The sequence below is a fragment of the Epinephelus lanceolatus genome, chromosome 1 (genome assembly GCF_041903045.1).
Source record: "Epinephelus lanceolatus isolate andai-2023 chromosome 1, ASM4190304v1, whole genome shotgun sequence".
Lineage (NCBI taxonomy): Eukaryota > Metazoa > Chordata > Actinopteri > Perciformes > Serranidae > Epinephelus > Epinephelus lanceolatus.
Window position 1 is genome coordinate 10091406 of NC_135734.1, and position 20973 is coordinate 10112378.

A 20973-nucleotide genomic window follows, 5' to 3' on the forward strand; every position below is an offset into this window, starting at 1 on the left:
TTTGGTCCTAAATTTGTTTTCCGTAATTAAATAGTTTCATGAACGTTTCCCCATCCTAAATAAAATGTTGTTTCTCCTTTTAGCATCTTTTATTCATTCTTTGTCCCCTCCAGATCTTTGAAATAAATAGCCTGTGCTCTTTATCTGTATCGACAGTGCATACTTACATACACTGCTCCAACCCGTAATGGAAATGACAGGGTATTCACATTACTAAATGTGCCACTTCTCTCAAACACAGCAGGGAGAGTGGGCTTTTGAGGTCCAGGCTTTTCAATATGGAGCGATGAAACTGGCATGCATGCAGAGAAGATAATGTGAGGTTAAGCTTCGGCAGCGTCTTTCAATGATTTTTACAAAACTTAAAGATAAAAACATATTTATTAAAAAAAAACTACACAACTGCTGACCTCCTGTTACCCCTAAATCTAGCCCCCAGCCCCCTAAACAGATAGTTGGTTTGTATTGTTTGATCAATTGTGTTCCCTCCAAGACTCACACACATACATTACCATAATGAATGCAGCCTGCTGAGAGGGGCTGGGCAGAGGGCAATGAGGGATGGTCTGGGTTGAATACAGGGGCTGTGAGCTGAGGCAGGAAGCACTATCTACATTCACTACATAGAGAGGACTCCCTCCAAGGCAAAAGGAAAGCAGCCATACACTTCCAATTATCAGTTAGAGCAACAAAAAGGTCATTTAAAAAGGCAACATTTTTCCCCACAGCAGCCAACTCTTGAGAGGTTTTCATGTAACTGATTTGGAGAAGGCAGACTAGTTTTGAACCCTCTCAGCACCCCAACACCCTCACTGCTGTCCCCCAACTCCAAACACACACCAACCCCCTGGCAGAGTGCCAACCCCAGTCCCAGAGGCCTGATGCTTCCCACAGAGAGCCATAATTACACCGTCCTCTTGGAGGGTCGGGGAGAGACGAACTGTGGCTGTGCACATGAATGCCTCGGTGTAACAGCACACCCTGCTAAGTCAACAGGTTCCTGCCATATAACAACAGCAATGACGAGTCTAATGAAAGAGGCTGGGGAGAAATGCTTGCTTGGGACATTATCACATAACACCTCTCAAACAAAGGGGAGGGTAATCACAGATGCAAGTACAAACATTGTGGTACAGGAGCCTTACTTTTTTATAAAAAGAGTACTGTATTCACAGGTGCACCATAACAAGCACATGACGGGCCCTCTGCAGACTACAGGAGTAGCTTAATATCCACCATAAGCTTAAGAAAGTTATGTCTAGGCCTTTTATGCTAACTATTTTTGTTGGACAATTTACTATCCCAGAAATATCTGTGATTATAAACAATTATTTTTTATTTTGAGACCATTTTACTCCACTGATAAAATAATAATATAATAGCATCCGGGTTCGGATAACAAATCAGAAATTTTGCTCGGGTTCGGTTCAGGTTCGGCTCACTTGACATGCTGCTTTGTTGTGCTATGGCCTATTCAAGTGCTGGAATTTGTTACTTATGTGACAACGCCTGAACCCAACACAGGCTCTGCTTCAATTGAGTGTGTGTGCTGTGCTGCGCTGCTGTGTGTGCATGTTTGACTGTGCGTAACAGCAACCTTTTGATGGTCATTTACACACTGTCAGAAATGCTGCTGGGTTCGGACCAAGCTTGGTTCGGTCAGGAATATGAGGACCGAGCCGTGCTCTACTGGGAACATGGCAGTTATCTCCACAGTCTGGCTGGTGTGCTGCAGTCGGCTCCCAGGGATGGACAGCCTGGGAGCCGGGCAGTTTGCTGGTGGATTAACGTAGTGGAGGATAAAGTTGTTGGAGGGTAAAACTACAAACGATGGACTTTTCGGCTTGTTGCCAGGGGCCTGCGCCTCTTCTACTCCAAAAGTGCGGCTTCAGGCTATCAGTAAACTAAGCTGTGTTGTCTTTGAAGTGATGTTTCAATTTTCTTCGGACTCACACAAGTAGGTGGGAGTAGAGAGGGGGAAAAACTGGGAGAACTGTTGCACCCAGCTCCCATTAGCTAACATTTTGGTGTTGTGTCTGATTTTTTAATTGGTTCTGCCTGAATAAAGGTCAAAGTAAATTAAATGCTAATTGTTTAAAAAGCTAAGTTTAGACACTTACATACATGCATCTTCTCAGGACATCTGTATGCTGAGCGTGTAGGTATTTGTGCATGTTCTGTTTGTTCTGTTTTAATTCATTCCACCGTTGCTAGTAGTGTACTGTATTTGCTCTTTTACACTAACAGCCTTGACTTCACACAGCGCATGCTGATACTCCCAAATATTTTCCCCATCTGTCTTCCTCTTTCTCCTGACTGACATGGGAACCAGGGTCTTAATTATGCCTGTTTACAGTGTGGATGGATCATTAACCAGCTAACAAGAGGCACTGTGATGAAATCTGTGTTTTCAACCAGCAATTTCAGTATTTATATAAAAGTACTCAATGATACACACTTCCACAAGAAGTTAAAAGCAAGTAACTTTAAAAAATAAGTGTGTTTTACTTGTTTGAGTATTTAATGTTTCTGTAAGAAAAGCAAGTTGAGTTTATTAACAAAGGTCAAACCCCATGTTATTCCCAAAAGGCTTTACAATTTGTATGACATATGCAATCTTGTAACCTTAGCTTGCTGACATGGATAAGAAAAAACTCTACACAAAAGTAAACAACTAACAAGAAAATGCGTTTCATGTGGTATACCTTTTGCTTTGAAAAACAAAACAACTTTTCAAATGTAATCTTACAGGCAAATCAAGCAGCTGTAAAAAGAGGTCAACCTACCTTTCTCGGCTTCAGCTTATCTTGCAAATCGTACTGGCCGATGCCTTTGTAGCTGACTCCAAGCCACCACGGTATTCCTTGCTTGTCCTGCATGAAAGCACACACACATACACACAGCACCGCCACTCATTAGAGGTAGCTTTATTGGTGGGAGTTTGGAAAAAAAAGGCCTGTTACCAAAGCAATTACCCCATTTGGCTCACAGCAATAGCAGCACAAGAAGACATCAAATACACTGAAGGCCTTAAAATCTCTGCAAGCCTGACTGAGTCGTTTTAACGCCACTATTTGATCTCCTCAGACACCTTGATTTAATAAGATTTGGTTGGGGAAAGTTAGAGGGTGGAAGTAAAAGCAGGGAAAGTTGGAGGAATCACTTATACATGCTAAATGAAACGTGCTACAAGGGTTTACTGGATTTTGACTTAATCATTTTGAATTACATACAGTGCAATTCTGTACTAAGGCAGTTTGTATTCTCTTATCCCACTTTAACGGTCCCTACAGTAACATACGTTTTGCTGGTTTAACTGCAGCACAGAGTTTTTAAAAGGAAAAGGCCTCATGATTAAAGCATTCAAGCAAAAATGTTTAACAGTTAAGTGAATTAAGGTTAGACTGATGTGCTAGATTAGATGAAGAAAGAAATGAAGACAGCATGTTGACAGAGGCTTGTTCAAAGGTTAAGCTACTTTATGACTCAGGGTACCACTGTTACCTTCACTTGGTAATAATGGACTCCGTATGTCGGCAGTGACTCCACCAGGGCCAGATACCTTCAGAGAAAGAGGAATAGGTGAACAGGAATTCTTCCATTTACACTTCATCACTGTCAACCGGTGGCTGTTGTTCAACAGACAGAGTGGGATTTAAGCTACAGTCATTGAGAAGCCACAGTCATTTGTGGTGACAAGCTGATCGATTTGTTTCAGGGCCGTGACAGAAAAAGGGGGAAGTCCATTGATCAGTTCAAGGGCACAAATCATCCGAGTGTAAATGATCCAGGGTTGCTCTGAGTTACAGTCCCAGGAAAAACACAGTGGAGGACTTACATCCTCTCAAGGCTGGCCAGCTGCCTACTCTAAGAGCACCTCCTCTAATTAATGACACATTTTGGCATGGTGACAGCCACCCCTAACAACAACAGCCACCACCAAAGTGCAGACACATGAGGTCAAAAAGGAAGGCTTGGTGAAGGTGCTGGAGAACTGAGGCATCAGAAGGAGCAGTGCATAATGAGCACAAAAGTTAACTTACCAAACTCAAATCATTTTAATCACAAACATATTATAGTTGTTTTTAACTTACTGCACAATGGCCTGTCCTCTGGTCAGTCCTTTCAGTTTCTTGTAGTGTTCAATCACTTTGTCCTCACTGCAAATGGATAGATAAAACATTTAATGAATAATCCATCAAGTGTTGCACATTCCAGCCACAGAGGGATTTTGTGTGAGAGGGCTCTTTCTTTGACACACATTCTGTCTGCTCATGCAGAAAATGCAGTCTGGCCTACTGGCCTGCTGATGGCTCTCATCTACCTCTCCTGCAAATGCATCCCATTTACTTCCCACTGTAATCATCCCTTTTAATAGCATAGTGGGACCGCAAACTCACTGTGGCTTAACAGACACAGAGAGACAGACGTGTCCATGTGCTCTGTAAGACTATAATTTTAATTTGGATATTAAACTGTATGTAGCCGCTTTAGAGGCTGCAGCAGCCTCAGATGACTGTTTATCCAGAAGAGGAGTGGCAAGCAGAGGAGCAAAAACAGCAGCATGGATTGAAGAGACAAACAGCAATCCTTTAGATAGCCAGTGGCTGTCAACACCTCCCAGTGTTCTCGCGGGGCTAATGGGCAAACGTAATTAACACAACCCAGGCATTAATTAGTCACCTCATCAGAGGCAAAACAATCTGCCAAGAACCAGGCAGGTCTGACACCGTACCACCCAAAACTGCTCTTCTGGGGAAATCACAGCTCTGTATAATCCAGTGGTACGGACCACTGAGGTGATTTAACAGCTGAACTGTGAGTATATTTGTTAGAGGAAGCGCTGTTACAATGGTTGAACCACAACTGTCTATAGGTGTGTGATCCCAAAACACTCACCCCTCTAACTTACCAGTAATTGAGAGATGGGTGCTCCCGTAATACTCTGGTGGGCAGAAGTGGGAGCTGCTTCAGGTCTGATCTGGCAGTCTCAGCACTGAAAAAAAGGTCATATACAAATTTTAAGAACAGCAAGTTTAGTCATTCATAATGACAAGAGTCTTTCTAGTTACTCATCTCTGCTTTACAGCAGGAAGAGACACGACAAAACACCAAATGTACACTGTTGATAAATGAGTTATCATGGTCCAATTACTAAGTCCTCTATACTAGGGATGCACAGTGTTATTGGCGAAACATTGGTATCAGTCGATATTCGCCCTATTGACTGCCATCCACCTATCAGCACGTAAGATGACATTCACCGATGGGAGCAGCTGATATTTTTCTGTTGTGTCACATCAATTTTGCACAGGCTAGAAAGCAGGGATTTAGACCAATGTCATCCCGGGGACAATAGAAAAGGGTTTTGGAACTAACGAAAATATTCCCCAGGGATGTCTTCAAGGAAAACAACACAGTGAACTGCTATGGACGGCTGAGTGGGTGCACCCTATATTTCCCATGATAATACTACATTGTGAACAACCAATCTGTGTTGAAATCAGCAGGAGGGGAGCCAGTTAACGTTAGCTGTTAGCAGCTGGTGGCTGCAACTAATGCTGTGTTTCCATTTACCTCAGACATTGGAGGTCAGAGCTGAGAGTGGTGTCACACCCAAGTTGACTGAATTCCAGTACAACAGGTTGTAAAACCAAGGCATCTTTCAGCAATACCAGTACTAGCCAAGTTGGCCATTGTTATCAACACTAGTTGATAACAACACGTTACACTGTATTTTGTGCATACAAACACCACAGTATAATGTCCACAGATAGAAGTTGGACAGGACTGCGTGTGTGACTGTTTTATTGAGACACAAATATGACAAAAGTGCTAATAAACAGTATATTACTATAACTGTGACTAATAATAATGTGTGGAGCAGCCATCTTGAATTTTGAGCTTGGGGTTGGTGAGGTTCCTCTGACCTTTAGAATTGGAAATCTGACATCAGGGGGCGTTCCAGTTGAAATGTTTTTTGACTTATGACTCTGAATATCTGACTTCCTAGTGCAAATGGAATGCACCATAACAACTAATTTGTATTTTTAACACTGGTATCGGCCCCGAATTTCACAATCACTGCATCCCAACACTATATATAAGAATCTCTACATTTTAACATATATAGCTCCCTGTAACGACCCAAACTGAGCGCTCCAGAGCAGCATGTGGACCATAAGGATCATAAAGGTAGATGTTTACTCAAAAATCTCAACTCAAAGTCTAAAAATGAGTAGAGAACATTTCTCCACGTGTTTTGTACTTTCACAGTGTGGTTTGAATTTCTATCTTAAGGCATGACAGCAATAATTCATGTTTGCAAACCTTTAGAAAAGGTGCAGTGTCAGGATATTGTTTTCATCTTTCTTATCTATAAAGAGAAGTTCTGCTTGCCAAGACTAAACTTGAGCTTCCCTCATGTCTTGCCAGACCTAATTTATAAAAGCACATGCAGGGCCTTAAAGTCATAGGGAGCCTTTTAAGGGGCTTGGCAAGAAATCTTTTCAAAAATATCAAAGCTATTTCATGCAGGTTCTCAACGGTAATGCACTCCATAGTTATTCCATGTACTTTGGGTTTACTACTTTATATTGATTCCCCTTCACAGATGAGCTAATGATCACATCATGACTGATGCAACAAGTACAGTTGGTCTCACCCACAAACTTCTGCCAAAAATGTTAAACACAGAGGTTTCCAGTAATAAGCACTGAAACCGACCATGCTATCTGTGCAGACAAACTGTGGTGTTTGTCACTGTCAAGGTCTATGATAGTGAACTATGAGTCACTCCAACATCATGTAGGAGGGAGCACTGGGTCTACAGTTTCTGCTGGACAAAAAGGGCTCTGGCTTGGCGGACCAGTGCACTGGAGACCTGCACAAAAGCCATTCACAAGCACTTGGCAGCCTCACCATGTGTTGAAAAGTACTGTATGAGCCCCAGCACTGTAACAAAACAGGCCATGGCCTCTCAGACAGAACTGAAATGAGTAGGTCAGACCATACATGATATAAACTATTAGAACATCCACCTTTATTGTACCAGCCATAAAGATAACCTCAATATAATAAAAATAAGTAGTACATGATTTCAAGCCATTTGACCTTGAACATCAATGTAACTCTTCTTCTTTAAAGATTAATAGAATTTAACAGCCGCTGACATGGTAGGACAGAACCATAATGATCCAGTTATGGGAATCAGCTTACTAAACAAAAATAAGGGTGAGCCGCTGCAAGGGCAGAGGCACTTGAATCACTCTTCCCTGTAGCTACCTCTCCTAGGTTGACTGAGTTTTGCTGCCACGGCACTTTGCCGCGTGTTTGATGGCACACATTTTATGGGGAGCTGGGGCCTGGCGTTGTCGGGGTGATCTACTCCACAGCCACGCTGCCCTGTCAGCAATCTGGAATTCATTACTACGTCTGTTATCTCCCCACAGCCTGCAGTGTGGGGGCAATTCCTACTCCCGGTGCAGCCCAGCCCAGCCAAGCCCAGTGCAGCCTACCCAGCGTGGGGAGAGATAATACTCATGTGTCAGCTATTCCACAGGGCTGAGACATGGTGACTGCAGAGGGAGTACAATGAGAGAGCCTGTTGCTGTGAATGAACCACTAACTACAGGCTACACCTGCAAATAGAACTGAGGACTAAAACTGTCTGGGTGTAATACTGGTCCATGAGGGTCAAATTTGAACACAACTGACATTGTGTTAATCTAAGTGATTTAAAACTAAACCAGTCAAAATATTGTGGCATAAACCATGAATGTTTTTAGCTTACATTTTAAGTTGAACTGTACAAGAAAACAAATCCCTGCACGCTTAAACTGTTCAGCATAATTAAAGACATCAATCACTTCAGTGATTTCCTACATTTTCTACAATCCCTTTCATCAACCTTCAGAGAGGAATTCTAACTTGCATTCAGCAATGGATTATACCTGCAGGTTGTGTAAATCAGTACAGTAAGAACCAGATACAATGCAATATGGACAGCAAAGAAGAAGAAAAAATTCTGATAGAAGTACAACGTGAAACCTGATGGTGCATTAATTCAATGAACAGCAGGGGGCTGGCCCACACTACCACAATAACACGACTACAGTGAGTTCTCCTGATGCCAAGTTGTCTACCATTGGACAGTGGGTCTGGCTCATCCCTCTTAAGGCAGCTGGCTGTGGGAGGAGGAGGTCTCCCTAACTCCTTCACAGCTAATCTCACTGCTCCAGGGCCCTTTGCTGATACAGTGTAGAGCAGACACATTTGTATTATATTCTTTATGAGGGGATTTACCGGACCTGTTCTCTCAAAGAAGTAGAAATAAAGGACATTGCAGACAGGAACACAGCCACAAGACAGCAGGGGATGCACCAGTATATCAATAGCGTTAGATATTTGGGCCAGTGGTATGTTCAAGCACCTGAAGTTTGGGGAAAAGAGCTCTATTGTGTGTTATTCTTAAAACCTAGTGTGTAGAAAGCGTATTCAGAATGAGCAGGGGGAAAGTAGCAATGTGCAAACAAAAGAGAAAAAAGACAGCTCAATTTGGACACACTCCCGTCCTCGCTGATTCTACCAGATTTGTTGGCAGGTTGTCTTGTATTGTGCTTTCAGAGTCAGGACAAAGTACAGCCTATCCCCACACCCACATGAGCTGAAAGTTCAGACCGCACACTACACTTCAGGGTGAAGCAGTTTGGATTCAAAACACTAGAGACATAAATCTGTACTAAAGCTGCAATGAATAATAATTAACATTTATCAGGTCAATCATGCCTGTAAATAATGGGGCGCTTAATGAGCACAGGCAGATGCAGCCAAGTTTTTCTTTCTTTCTTTGCAAAAGAACAAAGGCAATGGTTTGACAAGGGGTCAAACTGCATTTTCAGCATTGCATGTATTGCCATTCAAACCATACACGGGCACAAATCTTTGTGTTCACATAATGGACTGAGAGGCCTTTAGAGGCAAAGCACTTTGACAGCACACAGGTTGTGCTGCTTCAACCTGCTCAGTCACTCACTCAGCTCAGACAGAGCTGTGTTTACTAATTACAGCCAATGCCCTTCACTCCTTTGGCTGGCAAAAAAAAAAACATACCTTATCAGCAGGTCAAGCCTCTAAGAGCACAGCCCACTATGAAAACATTTATCTCCACTAGTGAACAGATTATTGAGGTTCTGTACAAAGTCTCCCACCAGCATCAGACAAAATCATGCACACAATGTCCATGTATGTGTGCAAGCAACATATAGGCTGCGTTTGTCAGGATTATGTGACATTTATTAAGAGGTGATGCAATCGCAACATGTCAGAAAAGAACTGCCTTTGTAGAGCTTTGTTAAAACTGTAAACACTATTAATCTGAAAGAACAAAAGTGTTTTGATTTTAAAGGCAATTTGTTTGAACCATGTGAATGGCAGCTGGCCAGCAAGGGTTCATTTGTTCAGTGTTTCAAGAGCAAATCAAGGGAATTATTAACTGAGGGAAGTACAGCGTAAATTAAAATCTGACCTAGTCAAGTTGAACATTAACTGGCTACACACATCATTTGTAAGCTGAGCACTGACTAAACAACTTGCCAAACCAGACCCTGCTTCCTTGTCAGAGCACAGAAACAAACACTTAATAAATTGTGCAGGGTTTGCATTCAATTGCAGACATGAACTCAGGAAAAGTTTTATAGATGTCTGTGTGTACCAGTGCAGGAAAAATATCAGAAGGCTAGTACACGTTACCTTACAAAAGACAAAAACAAAGCATCTTTACAAGTGACTATTCGTTGACATTACTCTTTCCTACCCAGCTAATTTACTGCACATTTAATACTTTTTAAATGACAAGTCAACTTGATGCGACAAAAACCATATGGGTAACGTTACGCCTTTCTACATTTAACTCATTAAGGTCTTTTACGTTTTAATTTAATAACTTCTTACCTGCTGTAATCTCCTTTGGCCTCCTTAAAAAGGAAAATAACACAGTTAGTAAAAGCAGTATATGGAAACTGACTCAGTTGCCCAGTAACTTAACGGTTATGCTAATATTAGCCACCTGCACAATCTGCAACAAAGATAACGCTAAAGTTAACGTTACACGACATGAGCACGTATTTCATTTGACTACATTTTCACTTCTGTAATTACTCAAATTAACACTGCCTAGAAGTACATTCAAATTCTAAAGGCCATTATTGATATAACGTTAAAGAAGATACTTCCTTTGACAATAGCCCACCCGACCAAAGTAACCTCAAGAGACAACTGTTTTCAAATGTTGCTGCCCCCGACCGTCTTCATTCACGTTTGGGGTGAGTGACAAAATTTCAGTGTAGAAAGCCTGCGACAAACTCTTTCTTACCTGCAATGCGAATGCGGCTAACTTGAAAACATTTTCACTCTCCACTTCGATGGTCTCCTGTTGTAAAAATTGTAAAATTAACGGGGTCTTTTTAGAGAAAACACGCACACACAAAGTGCAACCTGTCCTAAACACTTGACTTGAGACAAAATCTTCCCGTCCCGTACCTCGGTCCCACCGTTACCGACTGAACCACTGCCACAGAGACAACACGGTGTTTGAAACTGTCCGTGAAGTGTGTTTACTTCAGTTTTTCGGGACCTGAGTTAGCACGACTTGTTCTATAAGCGATAAAACACACACACGGGTGCACTGAAAGGTTAGTTGAAGGTCTTGTCGGAGCTACAGCCCCCTCGGTAAAGTGGTACGGTCCGAAAGCAGGTTCAACAGTCTCCGTCTCCCATGGAGACCAGTCTGCTCTCCCCGCGAAAGAAACTGCACTGCAACGTTTGATCACATGCTGCATTCAAATGCTCCTCGTACGGTTGTAAAACTCCCAGGTCCCTCTAGTACTAGTCCATGGGTTTTAATAGTCCATCAAACTGTGCACACCTGATTGCCATTTTATTATTTCATTATATTTGACAACATTTATTACTAGACGGACACGAATAGTAATCTTTCAATCTCACCTATGTTATCAAATTGTTTCCAGGAAACACTTGGAATCACTAGTCCTACTACAACTCTTGTCAATGAGTAAACGTAACTTATTCACACTAAGTTACACAATCAGTTTTAAACTCACTGTGATCAAACTTCCCAAACCTCATGTTATCTAAATAATAGCCGGAATCTCTAACTTTTCACCATGCTGTGACTGTTGTGTGATTTGTTTGAATGGAATGCGAAACAACTGCATTAACAATAACATCGCTCGCATGACAGTGAATCATTAACTTTGCGTAATATTGTGAAATGTCCAACAGCACTTGAAAGCAGCATACTGAACAGTGTTTGAGAGCTCAGTAACATACAGTAGCAGTGGGAAATCTTAGGAGTTTCAAAAATGTAAATGTTGTGAAATTACAGAGATAGATATTTCCTAAATAAACAGCATGCTATGAATCACATAAATCTTATGCACAAAAACTCAGTACAGGGATAAAAGAGGACAAAGTTATGGAAAACAATGGACACACAATGTTGTGTGTGACACATGAACAATATTTTGCAACATATTGATCATCTAACCATCGACTGAATGAACTCTGTTCCTCATGAGTCTATAGTAAATTAAGAATGATGGCAGATCAATTGTTGGATTATGTGTGTTCCCATAAGGCAATCAGCTATTGTTTTCAATGATCTGGAACTAAAGCATATGCCAATTTCACTGGCCTACTAGAATATTTGTCACAAGTTTTAAAATAAAAAATGCTTTACAACACTTACATTAAACACTAAAGATTTGGCATTCATGAAGAACAGCTCCACTGTTGTGTTGTCTTTCAAGAAGGTGATCTTCTCGATATAAAACCTGTGAAGAGTTTTTTTGGGTTAGCAAGGTTCGCTTGAAATAGAATGTCAACATATCTTGCCAGTGCATCAGCATTATTCACAGATTTAATCATGTTCAGTTTACAGTAGCTCAACACACAGCAAGTCTTAAACTGTGTTCCATCACTGCCACCTGCTGGTCAGTACAAGCCTTGGAGGCTGTGAAGCTCTCAATACACCAATGTGCTTGGTAATAGGCTTCTGCTATTCACCAGTCAGTCTAATATAAAACATTAAGGTTTTCAATCACCGGTGTGGACGGATGTTTCTGATAAAGCACAGCAGTATTCCACATTTGGCAAGCGAGAGCACTCACCTCACCAGGAACTTGAGTTCCAAAGGCCCTGAAGACTTGGAGAAGTCATGATCAAGGACTTTACGATCCAGCTGTAGCCAGTTACTCTGGCCACTGATCAGGAATACAAGAACAAATCATGTGTTACTGCTATCGTAATGTCTCTCTCTTCTTTTTTGTCCTCCCTTAAGGCTTCTGTAAACAAGGATTAGTTCTAAATCAACCAATCCCTTTGATTAAAAGAGAATGCAATGCAATAAAACACAAACACACACTAGGACATAGCGCTTTTTTCATTAAATGCCTATTATATCAGGAAATGTACTTACGTGTCATCTATGAAACACAACCCAAAGTATTCTTTCTCCTTTAGGTTAAAATGGGAGGCCACCAGATCCAACAGCTCACGGGACAACAGCTTGGGCTGGAAAGTTTAGATTAAAACACAGCCATGCGTATGCTAACTCAAAAGTCATGTGTTAAACACCGTGAAACACAATAAAAACTGTCAGAAGGTGAAAATCAAGTGTAGGGGAGAGTGGGGTCAGGTGGGACACTTTTGTATTGATATAAAATAACCTTCCATTATTCACAGACTACTTGAACAGTGATTAAATTAATTTGATCCCTGAACAGATAAAGGTGTCTGCTAACAATTTACCAAGGTCTTTTGGAGCCTTACCCAAACCTAGAAGGCACAGTTATGTTAAATGAACAAGAAGTGCATTGTTCACAAAAATATGGAATCTGGCTGTCTTCTGAGTCTTCATTTCAATAGCACCTGTCAATAGGTTATGTACATTTATGTAGCCAAGCATAGCCAACTTGCCGTTCTGGAGACACATGTGGCGGAATATGAATAACGGTTATTTTTTTAACATATTAATTTCTATTTATCTATGTTGTAGGCCTAAAGAAATTCTTACACTCTCCAACTGTAAAAATATGAAGCTTATATACCAAATAAAAAAAAGTTTTAACATTTAAAAAACTAAAATGTATGTAATACATCTACTGCCTGCCACATTTTCCTTGAAATTTTGTTGAACCTCAATAGCAGTGGCTCATCTTGAGTCTTCCTAACTGGTTAGCTATGGATGCCAAATCCAAAAAAATAAAAGTTTCTGAATGAAAGATAATTTAGCAGTGCGTGGACAGATTTATTTGCTTTCACAGCTGCTCCTGCAAAGTTTAAAGGGGAACTAATGTTTTTTTCAACCTGGGCCTTATTTTCTGATCTACTTTTGTCTAAATGAGTGATAGGATGTTCACTATTTGACAGTACGAAACTAGGGCTGACCTGCCTGCAGCCCGTGAGTGCGTGATATATTAAATAATAGGGCACTCAGACAGCGGACATGTTCCTCTGCCTGTTGCAATTTTAGTTTATGTGCTACCGAAGTAACACTGCTCCCTCTCTCCTCGTCCGCTCTTCTATTTCAATGAGCTCTGCATCCGTGTACATCCGTGTACTCCATGTTCTAATAAATACAGTCCATCCAGATCCAGTTGGTCAAAATCAGGTAAAAATTCGGATTGTGGCAAGTCAAAACACTCAGAGAGTGAAAGTCTGGCTCTGAAATCTCACCTGGTGAAGTTTCTCACATCCCTTGCGGAGATCGGTGGGGGGAGCGGCTAGCACACCGAATGGCAGACAGCGCCCCAGACTAATGTCCAAGAACACAAAATTGAATCCACAAAGTATTTCCATACTGCTCATCCGTAGTGAGCCAAGTGTGCTGCAGCCCCGATATAAGAAGTTGTTTTGAAAAACGTCATATGAACTCTGTTTTTAGCCTCACTGTAGCCTGTAGCTCTGACTGCTTCTCTGTGCTCCGCACTCACGTGTGCGCACTTGCGCGCGACCAGCGAAAGCATGAGCTTTGCTCACCCGTGTTTACATCACGTGACACGTGCACTGCAGGGAGACAGCAGTAACCACAGAGCTAAAAAATAATTTGCACTACGGTCTTTTAGCAAAGGACAACCCAACATGTCTGAAGACTTTGAAACTGAGGAGGAACAGCATTTCTTTGTTGAGCCGTATTTGTTTGAACTCGAGTATACAGACGCGGAACTCAGGCTACCGGACGAAGCAGCCGCCGCAGCTCATGAGCCTCAGCCAGCCGCAGAATACTGGAGTCGAGCACTGGAAACCTGGTGGTGTAGTTGTTTCAAATGCAAAGCAATGCCAACGGATGAGGAAAGTCTTTGCTGCTCAGACTGGGAATTGGCGATGCCTGCACTTGAGAATCTGGACATCAGTACTGACGAGACTGCTGCTCTTCAGAGACCGTGCATCACCGATCACCCTGAGCGCGCACACATGAGCGCGGAGCACAGAGTAGGGTGACCATATTTTGATTTCCAAAAAAGAGGACACTCGGCCAGCCACGACATAGCCTACTTAAATGATACTCGCAGTTTACTCAAAGATGCCTTATAATTTTAATATATTTAAAATTTATATGTATGGATAGAAAATTCAGTTATATTACAAAATAATATCTCTCAAAGACAGAAATTCAGATAGGCCCCAATAGGGGACACATACACACAGTGTAAAAATAAATAAAATCCTATTGTCTGTCCTGTTTATTGCTTGGGCACTGTTATTTACGTGACAACACCTGAACACAACACACACAGACACATTGGCTGTTTGTTTCTACCTCTCCCCTCGCTGGAAGTCTCGGACCTCCAGCCGCCCGCCTCCGCCTTGATCAAACGCTGAAAATAAAATAAAAGAGGGAGACAGGTTTTTCCTATTTTATCTCATTTTGTTTTATTTCTCCCTCTCCTCTGGCTAGAAGCATCGGACCTCCCGCCTCCCGCTCCCGTCTCAAACACGGAGGTCTCCCTCTCCGCAGCTGAGCACCCACGGCGCACGCCCGGCCTGTTAAATAGCCTGTAACCACTGTGTGACACAAACTCAGTGCTTTGGTCATTAAATAATGTCGGGCTCGGTTCGGGTTCGGACAGAAATATGCTGCCCGTGCCGCACTCTAACACACACAAACACATGGAAAACCGGACATTATCATCAGTTTATAAAAATCCCCCGGACGCCCGGACAGGATGTGAAAAGTGGACATGTCCAGGCAAAAGAGGACGTTTGGTCAGCCTAGACAGAGAAGCAGTCAGAGCTACAGGCTACAGTGAGGCTAAAAACAGAGTTCATATGACGTTTTTCCAAACAACTTGTTATGTCTGGGCTGCAGCACACTTGGATCACTACGGATGAGCAGTATGGAGATACTCACTACTTTGTGGATTCAATTTTGTGTTCTTGGACGTTAGTCTGGGGCGCTGTCTGCTATTAGGTGTGCTAGCCGCTCCCCCCGCCGATCTCCGCAAGGGATGTGAGGACTCTAAAACTTCACCAGGGCCTCCATCGGCATATGGGTGAGTAGATAATGGCTGAATTTTCATTTTTGGGTGCACTATCCCTTTAAGTTTGTTACATTTTGCAAAACATGAAACGTCAATAACAACTTCAGTTTAAAAAAGTTAAATAGTTGAATCCATTAATTCCACTTAGCAGTCTCTGTCTCTTAATAAGTTAAACATACCTTAAAACAGAGACCATGGGCTTTAACCTAAAGCAAATTCACTAAAACATTTTATTCATCTTAGCAGTCTAAATTTCAGGCTAAACATGACTCAAAACATGGTGCACATGGGCTATAAGCTAAACCGAATTAATACAGTTATTCAATTAGGAAAAGCCTTTGTCTTGTTTTTGTCTCCTTATGGTTGATTTGTAACAAGGTAAAAAACAATACTGTACCACCCCTGGGTAACAGTCCCAACAGTACCAAAGAGAGAAGACATACTTTGGACTCCTGTGCTACCAACACAAATTCTGACAGCTAATATTAGCACCAAACGACAGGACAGAAAATCAGCTTTCCAACAACATATAAATATTTGTAAGTGGCATAACTAAAACAGTATGGTAGAAGAAAAATAACAAAAAAAGCCAAACATTTTAGTTCATACTGTAGCTAGATTTCAAAATTGTGAATAAAATGTGAGGTATAGTCAGACAGTCTCCACTTTGAGGTTGAGAGTGAAGAAGGTGTGACAGAGTATGAGCATGGTGCATGGCATAGGCATAACTGCTTTCCATACTACTAAAAATGCACTGTCCATACCATCCCCGTGTACCAACTGACCCCGCTCTCCCCTACATGTGACACTGGCAAATTAAACAAATAAGATCAATTTGCCAAGAAATAAAAGCAAAACAGGACCCCTGGGAAATGAAGATTAAGACTTCTTTATAGTAGTTAACAACACATATTATTAAATCTAACACACATTCAGTACATCAGCATAATCTTGCAGGGTATGTGGCATAATTTGTGCCTGAGTGTGAAAAGAAGAAAGTGTCCCATACCTGAACCAGCAGCTCCAGCTTCCTGCCATCGAGGAGGTGAACCTGGCACTGACGGCCCTCTGTCATCTGGAAGAGGACAGATAACATGAGACATGACAATTCCTGCAAAACACAGTAACTGCAACAGCACACTGTCTCTACCTCCACCTGAACCCCTCCACTCAAAGCCGTGCTGCCACTATTTTAGTCCAGGGGATAAAGTGGCTGCTTTCTTTCTGGAGTTGAACAGTGACTCACCTCGCTGTCATGTTTGCCTTTGTGCTGAAAGAATAGGTAAGAGGGGCCACTAGGCAAGTGTCCATATGGGACCCATGCCCCCAAACATCAAAGTCACTGCATCATCATCCTCTTTATTTCTATAAAGTGTTAAAAAAAAGTGCAGCCGTGATATTTAAGCCATAAATCAGCTCTTTATAAGCGCAGCGTGAATCATAAACAAAGAATCTGAGGTTCTTTTGCCATTACAGCTCCACACACACATTGTCTGTCTCACACACATATCCTTCCTCTGCAACAACACTGGTCTAATGAAAATCCCTGAAATGTCAACATCCCACGTTTTCCTCTGCCGTTAAGAAAAGAAACCGAAAGACAATGAAGTCCTGGTGCAGAGTTTAATTGAATTCCCGCTGTATTGTTAAAGATGAATGGCTTTAGGGCTCATTCTGTTGCAGTCAGCAGAACTGCTTTCAGTACAGGACAAGGTAGAAATAATATCTATTCTATTAACGTTAGTCAAGTCATATTTCAGTGTGTTAAGCTGTTGCCAACAATCACACTCATATTCTGATTTTTAATTATTTATTTATTTATTGGTCTTCTCTGCCAGGTAATCTTGGTGGCTTGGATGATATTTAATAAATTGTTCCTGTATTGTAAAAAAGCTCTGTATTTTCCCCTTAGTGGCGTAAGTCAGTTTTTCCATGGCTAAACAGCTGGAAAGCCTGTTAAACTAATGTCCAACTGCAGGTGTCTGAGTGCTTTTCCAGGCAGTTGCAATACAGTGTTTAGCCTGAGGTGAGCATAAAGTGACTGTATTTCTATTTGCACCTCACAGTCTGAATCCAATAGAGATAATATCAGTAGAGACAATATCAAATATAGTTTGTATGACCTTTTCCCAGATTTTTTCTGGATCTTTCCTCTTAATGCAGATTAATGTGCCTTCTTCTAGGTCACATTTACATACATGAATTACATACTCCATTTAAATTGTACTAGTTTAAATCTGTTGTTGATAGTCTGGCTTTGTGTGTCTCGGCAGACTCTCTTCCATCATCTTTAGAGATTTCTACATCCAAGTCACTAGACCAAGCCAATCTATTTCTGTTTGAGGATTCTTTCGAGTTATCTACAAAAAGTTTAGACAAAACGGAAACCTGGCCACGACCATGTAGATAATCTATGATGGCCTTTTCAAGGCTAAACAGGGGAGGTCTGCATGGGCATGTCATGGAGTTATGACTATTGGAGGACTGTTGTTGAAGTGAAATCTCAGGACTACTTATTACAAATTATATAGAAAACTATTTGTAATGTATAACTGTGGACTATGACTATGGACAGCACCAAATATCATGATATTTTTGACCAAATATCTCAATATCGGTATTGCAACAATATTGTAGGGTTGACTATTGGTGCTTTTACAAAATATTTACACAAATAATCATCAGCAATGTGGCTATAATGACTAAGTGAGTAAAGTCCAGCCTCACACAATTGCTGGCCCTTTCTGGCAAAAATAATTGAAAGCTAACATCACTGTCTTACAGAAGCTGTGGCACATTTTTTAAACTAGCACGCAGACAGTGGTAACTTGTGAAACCAGACAATCAAAGGCATCCATTGTCATGCTAGCTTGTCAGGACGGGGGCTAAATAACACTCCAAAGGCAACATTTTGGCACGGGAAAAAAACGGAAGAACATTTTCAAGGGGGTCCCTTTAACTTCCACTCTAAGATATCTGACTGAAAATGGGTTCTATGGGTACCCATGAGTCTTCCCTAAACTTGAGAAGGCTTGTCCCCAGTAAATGTTTTGTTCCTTACAATCAATATACTCCTTCAAAATAAAGCTGTATATTTGTCTTTTTAAGGAAAAGAACAACGAGCCTATTTGAAGAAAAAATAATTGCCAAACATAACACATTAAACAGAATTATTGTTGAACTCAAAATGTTAACTGTACCAGTATTGGTCTATGAACATAGGATAATCAATAATAATGACCAAAAAATACCAGTAGGCCTATATCAGTATGCAATTCCTTAACTTTCATATTAATATAGTTTTAAACTGGCCTATAAACTTCAATAGCATCATTGGATCCTTGAAATTCAGTTATGGCTTTTGGTCTTGGTGTGCCACCCCAAGATTTTCAGTCACCCTATCTGGCCACCACTGTGGGCTAAAAGCATCGATTTTTACCAGAACTATTCAATGTCAAAAACCCATTCCATCAGAAGAAATGGAAATGTGCTATATTATGCTCATTTAGAAATTTTACACAGTGGTTTTACTGTAATAAAAATACAAAGTGCCAATAGTTTATAATGGTTGGGAGATTAGTACAGAGTCAGAAAAGGGTCAATCCTGCAATGCTATTCCATCATTCTGTGAACCTTTTGTATCCTCACATTACAGCATCAGCAGTGTTTTACTACTGTTTGATCTCAGTGACACTGTGCAGAAGTGTTCATGTTGACTGGATGCTGTTTGCGGCCCAGGAATGTGTCCAGGACGCCTTTTATTCCTGTGACTCCAGTAAAAAACATGTGGCATCCAACTGCTTGGCTGCTCTGCTGGAAAGTGAGGGTCATGTTAACGTCCAGCATGACCGCAGGGCGGGAAAGACGCCTTCTGGCGTTGTGTTAAACTTCCATCTACTAGGACATATTGTTCTCTGCACCACAACAGAGCTGTCATTTCACTTTTATATACTGCAAGCTCCTTTTCCACTTTGCTGTTTTTCAACGCCCTAAACCTCAATGAGATTTACGGTTCTTTGGACAAAACTGTACTTCTCAACAAAGGATTTCATTTGCAGTCACGCTAAGTTGCTATTATGCTAACGTTTGCTCTGAAGCCCCAGATTTCAGCACCATACCCTCTGCATCTGCTGTCTGGTGTGGGCTGCACAGCAGGACTGTGTTAAGCTTCATATCTCACGGGTCCAGAGGAGGAAAGAATCTTTGTCACTAAATATAGACCAACTGAAGCTGACCTCAATGAAAACCACACCTTCACTGATTTGTCTTGATAGGGAAAACAATTGTGGTTGTTAATTACATGTTACATAGTTTAAGCTGCGTATTAATCACTGAAGTAACCCTTTCATGAATTGTTGTTGTTGTCCAGGGCACAATCCATTCACATCTATCAATGCTGCATTGTTGTAGAGCAGTGACATCAAAACATTGAGAGATAGACAAAGGCCTTTAGTCAACAGTCTGAGTTCAAGCTCACAGCCGGCCACTGAATTTTAGATTCACCTTCAAAATCTGTGCATGTTACCCCAAATCCAAGTCTTTTCTCCTTAATGCTCAACCATGTTTTAAAGAATGCATAAAACATGAAATGAATTCTTAAAGGGACAGTTCATCCAAAAATCAAAATACATACTTTTCCTCTTACCTATAGTGCTATTAAACAATCTAAATTGTTTTGGTGTGAGCTGCCGAGTGCTGGATATATGGGCCATAGAGATGAATGTAATGGAACTAGATGGCACTCAGCTTGTGGTGCTCAAAGCGTCAAAAAAATACATTTGAAGAACTCAAAAGCAAAAACTCTTTCCAGAAATAACGACCTGGTTACTCAAAATAATCCACAGACCGTGTTGTGAGTTATATAGGAACTGTTTCAATCAAACTATACTGCTAGCTCACCTTGCACAACTGCACAAGCTAACGTTACAGCTCAGCCCAGGAGGATGCCGTTAATATTTATGTCTTGTGCTGTCACAAGCATGAGCCTCTCGTCCATGAGTAGATGCACGCTTCCTTCTGTGTGGTGCTGCAGTTGTAGTTTGGTGGAAAGAAAACAGTTGCTCACAACAAGGCCTGTGGATTATCTTGAGTAACTGGGTCATGATTTCTGTAAAGGGACATTGCTGTTGAGTTTTTCAAATGTGTTTTTTGGTGCCGTGAACACCACAAGCTGCCATCTAGTTCCATTATATTCAAGAGAAGGCAGACACTCTGTGGCTGATATCTCCTACACTCGGCAACTCACACCAAAACAATCTAGACTGATAAATAATACTGCCGGTAAAAGGACAACTATGTATCTTTATTTTGGGGTGAACTGTCCCTTTAAAATACTCAAAATGCATATTAAGTGTACCTTTTTAAGTGGATCTACTGTAAAATATTCACAATTGCATTAGTGAAGCAGCAGTGG

The 20973-nt window shown here is 41.3% G+C and overlaps 1 protein-coding gene across 5 annotated transcripts in view; it reads right to left on the bottom strand.

Annotated features, from left to right (window-relative positions):
• Nucleotides 1-20973, bottom strand: part of frmd4ba (FERM domain containing 4Ba) — a 58347-nt gene that overhangs the window by 13945 nt on the left and 23429 nt on the right. For all 5 annotated transcript variants that reach the window (XM_078173510.1, XM_033625456.2, XM_033625455.2 and 2 more), the window contains exons 2-11: nucleotides 16570-16635; nucleotides 12497-12591; nucleotides 12189-12281; nucleotides 11768-11852; nucleotides 10373-10429; nucleotides 9952-9974; nucleotides 4913-4996; nucleotides 4095-4160; nucleotides 3505-3562; nucleotides 2787-2873 (exon numbers count right to left, since the gene is read on the bottom strand). In XM_078173510.1, the coding sequence (XP_078029636.1) occupies nucleotides 2787-2873; nucleotides 3505-3562; nucleotides 4095-4160; nucleotides 4913-4996; nucleotides 9952-9974; nucleotides 10373-10429; nucleotides 11768-11852; nucleotides 12189-12281; nucleotides 12497-12591; nucleotides 16570-16635 (714 nt within the window). The remainder of the gene's footprint in view (nucleotides 1-2786; nucleotides 2874-3504; nucleotides 3563-4094; nucleotides 4161-4912; nucleotides 4997-9951; nucleotides 9975-10372; nucleotides 10430-11767; nucleotides 11853-12188; nucleotides 12282-12496; nucleotides 12592-16569; nucleotides 16636-20973) is intronic.